At 42.3% G+C, this 6,450-nt stretch overlaps 1 protein-coding gene across 4 annotated transcripts in view; it reads left to right on the top strand.

The window, feature by feature from the left end:
• dnmt3aa (DNA (cytosine-5-)-methyltransferase 3 alpha a) overlaps positions 1-6,450 on the top strand; it is a 62,367-nt gene continuing 55,917 nt past the window's right edge. For all 4 annotated transcript variants that reach the window (XM_008279017.1, XM_008279015.1, XM_008279014.1 and 1 more), the window contains exons 1-2: positions 1-108; positions 5,741-5,960. In XM_008279017.1, coding sequence (XP_008277239.1) covers positions 5,892-5,960 — 69 coding nt within the window. In that variant the 5' untranslated portion in view covers positions 1-108; positions 5,741-5,891. The remainder of the gene's footprint in view (positions 109-5,740; positions 5,961-6,450) is intronic.

The following is a 6,450-nucleotide window of genomic DNA, read 5'->3' as shown; positions in this document are numbered from 1 at the left end:
GAGGAGGGAGAGAGAGAGAGAGTGTGAGAGAGAGAGAGCTCGAGAGTGAACGAGAGGAGAGAGAGCGACGACCGTCAGGGTCCGGGTGCCTGAGGGACGGACGACACGGTAAATATAAACATTACATTTTGGCTCGTGAACGCACACCGGCACCCGTTACTGCCGTTAAGTTAGCCACACTCATCTCCTAAAGTCATCGCTCGCGCGCTCCGCTGGTTCCGTTAGCGGATGATGTGCGCGTGAAGACGGAGCGGTGCGTACACGGAGCGAGTGAACTTGGGGAGTTCTTTTGTACGGTGGGAGGAAAATCACGGCAACCGGACAACCGTTATTTAACGAATGCATGTTAAACGTTGTCCGGTGGAGCGTACACCACCGCCACCCCCCACACCCCCCGCCAGGCTCCCCCCCGGCACCAGCAGGTAACGTTAAACCGGAGCGCACCGTCCTCTCCAGCCACCAGATGCAGACAGACACATCAGCGCGCGGAACCGTCGCCTCCGCGGAGAGCGAGCGAGAGCGGGCGCGCGCCTGCCGGGGTTAACGAGTGCATTCGGTCTAAAACGCGCCCCCGTGTGTGTTTTTTACCTGACCCAGTAAAGCTTATCGGCGCTACACACTCAGACACGTGTCTCTCACCGTCTTCCCGCCTCGTACACACCCCCGACGGGATTATACGCCGGTTATGAGAGGGCCGTCCGGTAAAGGCCGCGTGAGGTCGCTCCCAATATTAATTGTCATAAAGCTGGAGTCCGTCAAGGCAGCAGAAATAACTGCGACACAGCCGGGAGAGACTTTAAAACAAAAGTCGTGGACCAACGTTATAGACGAAGTGAACTGATTAGTTTGCTCATGATGTTTTCTTGAGGCTGTGATCACATACATACTGTGAAAGACAAGATTATACATAACTTTATTCATTCGAAAGGAAAGTCTTGAAAGTGATCAATAAACGTTAGTGTAACCTATTTTTTTGTGCTGTTGTTGAAGTTTTTTATTAATTATTTCTTTTTTACTTTATATATGTTTTAGTTATTTAAAAAAATATTTCCTTTGCTATTTATGTATGTCATTCTTTTTATTGTTTTTTGGATTAGGCTGTGGGGCTGCAACTAACTTATCTTCTTTAGCATTTTTTTTTTCTTGATTAGGCAAATAATATTGTTGTCTGTCAAGTGAGACATTTGTGTCAAACAGCCATCACACTTCTCCACAGTCTGTCAGTTGTCAGAAATGACAATAAACATTTTACTGGCTGACATTTATTGCATATTGTCTTTCAAATGACTCAAATAATTAAACATTACTAAATCATTGCCTGTTTAGTTTCTACTCATCAAATAATCAGTTTAGTGAGTATCTGTTTCATAGATGTGGTTGAGTTCCTTTAAGCCTGGGTGTTGCTTGGTGAGAGTTGCACCACTGAGGTGTTGGGGATGTTGTGACTGTCAGACTCATTGTGTTTTAGTTTGACAAATGATTCAGGCCCAAAAACAAACTCGAGCATAGTGTTACCTAGTTTTATAAATTTGTTATTTTTTTGCTCTCGAATAGAAACAATGATATCTGCCCTAATTTTTTAAAATGAAAATATAAGTGCTCTTTACCTCAGAAAACACTAATCATGTAATGCTAAACTATGTCCCTTTAAAAAAACAAAAAACTCCCCCTTTTTTTATTTTTTTATTTTTTAATAGAAAGTTATTGATCATAAAACGACATTCATTTTTGTAGTAGTTCAAAATGACAGCTGGAGTAGAAACAGATGAGGATGCCCTTGAAGGGTTTTATATTTCATGCTTTTATTGTGAAGACAAATCACCTCCTTCGCTGTCTTGTCACTGCCTAACTCTCATTACCTTGACTTACCTCTGGAGCTTTTTCTCTGCGCAACCATTCCTCCTGCCACTAGTGCAGGCTTCTGCTTGGGCCTTTGACTATGGTCTAATTTAAACCACTGCTGGCATGAAGACTGGAACAATTTAAATCAGTGTATATTGACTTGCTATAGGGGCGTGAGGTGTGTGTATGTGTGTGTATTTGTATGTGTGTGTGTGTGTGTCTGTGACCTAAATACTCTGAACTTGGAGGAGTGAGTTGGCCTGCAGCCTGGAGCTCGTGCAGGGAGCCCCCGGGAGTGGTGGGGTGGATACTGTACACCCATTTCTGCAAAGTTTCCACCCCTGTCTTTCCACTGGTAACCCTGGCCCGCTGCCTGTTGTCTTTACAGTAGGTGATGTAAGGCCACAGCATGAGGAGTGACATACTGTACAATACATTGTGAGCAAAGCCAGACACATTGGCTGCAGTCACACTGTGCTCAAATCCAGATCACTGCTGAGATCCAGTTTTCTTTTAGGCGTGCACACACACACACATATTACCTTTTAGGCCCCTTTTGTATTTAGTTTGTGATCAGTATCTTGACACCAGTGTGAAAAAAAATCACACTCATAAACTGCGAAAATAAAGAAACACTAACTTCACACCCAACTCACTCTTGCAGAAGTAAATAAGTCCAGTTAATCTCATTTATGTAGCTCAAAATCACAACTCAAGTGGCCACTAAAATCTGAGAACAGGACTCAAACAAAGAAAAATCTGTGGCTCAATGTGTGCATGAAGTGTATTAAGCTTAGAGTCCGTGTGTGAAAAGTAGTTTTGCGTTGATTCATTTTGTGCATATGCTGTAACAGGAGCAGAAATCTCAAGGTTACATGTGAAATCTTGTCATCATCAAGATTTAAAACATTTAGCGTTTTAGCTCATGTTATGTTTCATAGGGCATAGTCTGAACTTTAATCTAGTGAGTGACACACAACAAACCTACAGCAGTAAAGCATGTCACCATAGGGGTTTCTAGGTCTTTCTGAAGCCACCATGTGTAGTCTATAGAGTGTATTCTGTACCTAATAGGAACTTGGAGGTAACAGGATACTTACACAATGCAAAGAAACTGGGAGAAACCGGTCTCAATAGCGTCCCATAGCTACAGTTTGCCCCAAGGCCCCCAAGCAGCTTAATCCAGCCCTGCATAGCTACGATTCTTCTGCTTGATGGTGCATTATCAGGTTTTAAGAGTCAATACACTCCAAACTTCAGTTAGAAAAATGAGTTAGCATTTGAACAAATATGTCCTTGTTGGCTTTTTACAGTAGTAAAAGCGCAGCACCTTGAAAGCTTTTCATGTCAGAACTGCATGTGCACAAATCAGTCTGAGTGGTTGTCAACCATCAGATCAAGATGTGAGATAGCGCTGTGACGGATGAGCAAGCAGGTGTTACGCCTTATTCTGTGACTGCCAGATATTGTGACCTAACTGGAAATCCCTTTCGGGTTCAGTAGTTGTCTTGGCTGGTTTAGACTTGGGCTCAGGTAGGTTTCAGGTTGAGGCAAGGTGAAATGTGAGGGGGGCTGTGGGTCAGGTGGTAGGGTGGGTTGTCCATTAATTGCATGGGTGGTGGAATAAATCAAGCTCCCCTTCCTGTTCACTTGCACATGTGTCCTTGGGCGACACGATGAACCAGCCTCTTCACCATTGCTGTGTGAATGGGTGAATGAGAGACAAAAATTGTCAAGTGCTTTGCCAGAAGGTGCAATGTAGCGTAAGTGAGCGCAGTATTGTATTTAAGTATAGTCCATGAGTCATATCGTACGCTGTAGCAAAAACAGAAGTATGATTAGTTGACTTTCCACTGCAGGATATCGGGGCAGGCTTGAGGTAGCACAAACGCTTACAGGAACGTAATCAGGCCAATCAGCCTTTCTGTTTCCATTACGGTGAATCCAACAGCGTCTGCATTAACTTCAAGTGCCCCAAGACAATGACAATTAGTCGCTACTGCTCATAACATAAGTTCTATGAGCACGTAGGTCATATAATATTATTATGTTAACCTGTGTGGCTGTTGTTGATGGTGATGTTTGAGGGAAGATGCTGAAAAGGCAGAAAGACGGGGACTCTGTAAGTTTAACCAATCGGTGTCGAAACTCATGCAGCAGTTTTTCAGGGCCACTCAGAAATAACTAATACTTTTTCTCTCACAAAAAAAACCGACCCTGTAAGAGGTTCTACCGGGACGGTTCCTGCGGTCGGAACACGCTCAAAGGCTCACGCTGCCCTCAAATGGCCTGCGAGTTCCTGCAGTGGAAAACGGCCGATTGCAATCAATGTTTTAACGTCTCTAGAGGACTGGTGTATATAGATCTGACTGAGCCATAGTGCTTCCTTCGCTTGCTATCTTAAAATCTGCTCACCTTAGTGGCAGTCTGTGCGACAGAGTAGCTGCTTCATATTTTGTGTGAAAGACCTACACGGTGAACACATATGTGCCTGATAGACAGCTAAGGACCAGTTATTCTGTTAAACTGTGTTTTCCAGTAACTGTTGGTAGACGCCTCTTTAATGGTCTTAAGTGGCTACAATCTGTCGAAGCAGCTGGAAAAAAACTTTGAGAACTGATTTCGAACCAAATGTTTATAAAAACCCAGGATTTTACTGTCAAAACTTGTTCTCTGGTTTTGAAATGTCCCTGTTCCCCTTTTCCTTTGTGCCCGCTCTCTAGTTTTATCATTGATAAACTTCCATTTAACAAAAAATGTTTGTAAGGATGATGAGATGAGAGGATGATGAAACGAGAGCCAATATGAGCTCAAGTACTTACAAGGTCACACATGGCTGACTCTCCACAGAACACCTCCGTTACAGCTGCCCTCCACTCCACCATATGAGCTCAGGATGGAGACACAGTATGCTAGAATCAGGTTAATTGTTTATCGCATGAAAAGCCAAAAACATTTACTTGTTACAGCTTCTCAAATGTGAAGCAGTCTGTTCTATATCACTGTAAACTGAATACATGTGGGGTTTGGACCGTTAGTCAGACAAAATAAAACAAATTTAACCTCAGATTTCTTAATGTTTTTATACATTTTCTTCACTCATAAATCAAAACAGCCACACATGGTCGTGGATCCTGGTAGCTGTGGCCAGCCAGAGATTTTTGCTGCATCTTATCTCCCTCTTTCTTCTCGTTTCCTTTCTTTTTCTGGTATCTTCCATCCAAAACAACAACATAAATGTTATAATATAAATCTGTAAGGGTAGTAGTAACACTGAGTAGCCCCAAACTATTAGGAACTGCGGATTCACTTTGCCCAAATCTTGGGTATAGTGTCATCAACAGATATAGGACCATAAATAAAAGTGAGCCAAATCAGGAAAAAACAGAGATCATTGTCGTGTTTGTGGGAAAAATTCTGATTTTTACCTGCTGTCTGAACGCAGCCATTTTGTCTGATAAAATAGGACAGTTTTATCCGGCCACATCAATCATTCTGTGACAGCCATGTTGAAAGCCACCCTGATTCGAACAGATTCCTTTGAGGACACCTGCATGTGTGTGTGTGTGTGTGTGTGCATGAATGTTTCCGTGTGTTAACCTACTACAGCTCAGAAATTGAATATTTTCTGCTCTGCATGTGTAGGAGTCCCATCCATCAAGTACAGTTCATAGAAACTCACACACCTGTTGTACAGCTTTGACCTCAGGGCTGTACATGTGTGCAGGAAAGTGTGAGCAAAAGGTGGACTGAAGTACGAAACTAGGAAAAAGGGTTAGGTGGTTTGAAGTCAGCCACATAGTGAGAATGATTTCTTACTCAAACCTGACAAATGTCACTCTTACTGCTCTGTCTGCTCATGCTAAGATGTGTGTGTGTTTTGTCTTTCTTTTCTCAGGAGAGGGGGAGGACTGAGTGAGCGAGTGATCGTCTGACCGCCGACAGATTGAATGAAGCTGCACCTGGTGCTTCTGAGGGCCTTTCCCATGTTTTGATTTGCTCCGTTTTTTTTACTTTCTAAACCTGGTTTGAAACAACCTCTGCCTGCCATGCCGTCCAACAGTCCTGCTGCCACCGAACCGCCCCAGACGCCAGAGAACGACACCACCAACGATGTGGTAAGAGGGAGATGCCATTGTTAATATAATTAATAAGATGAATAAGTGTCACTATGTCTGTAGATAACACCACAAGTTAAAATCATGACCATAATATGTATCACCAGCAATCTAATTAAAAGAATCTAGCACAACAAGAATGGAACAAAATAGCCAATTAAATATAAAAGTCTAGCAATATAATTGTTACAGTAGAGGTGTTAGATACATGTATGGAGTAGGTAGAGTTACAGAACAATACAAATAAAAGAAGAAGATGGCACATTGTGTTTCATAAAAAAGAAACAAACAAAAGAAACCCAAAGAAAAACTGCAGTTGCAAGAAACATACAATATTTATAATAGAAATTAAAAAGAAAAAAAGCATAGTAAACAAAATGCTATTAAATCAAATGGCAATGGTTAAAATGCAGTGCATAATGTATTTATTACCATAAATCAGCTGCATGGATTGAGTGTAACTGTATGTTTCTAAAAATATCCAGACGGT

This window comes from Stegastes partitus, unplaced genomic scaffold (assembly GCF_000690725.1).
Source record: "Stegastes partitus isolate 25-593 unplaced genomic scaffold, Stegastes_partitus-1.0.2 Scaffold142, whole genome shotgun sequence".
Classification (NCBI taxonomy): domain Eukaryota; kingdom Metazoa; phylum Chordata; class Actinopteri; family Pomacentridae; genus Stegastes; species Stegastes partitus.
The sequence above is the reverse complement of the archived record's forward strand: the minus strand, read 5'-3'. Positions and strand labels throughout refer to the sequence as shown.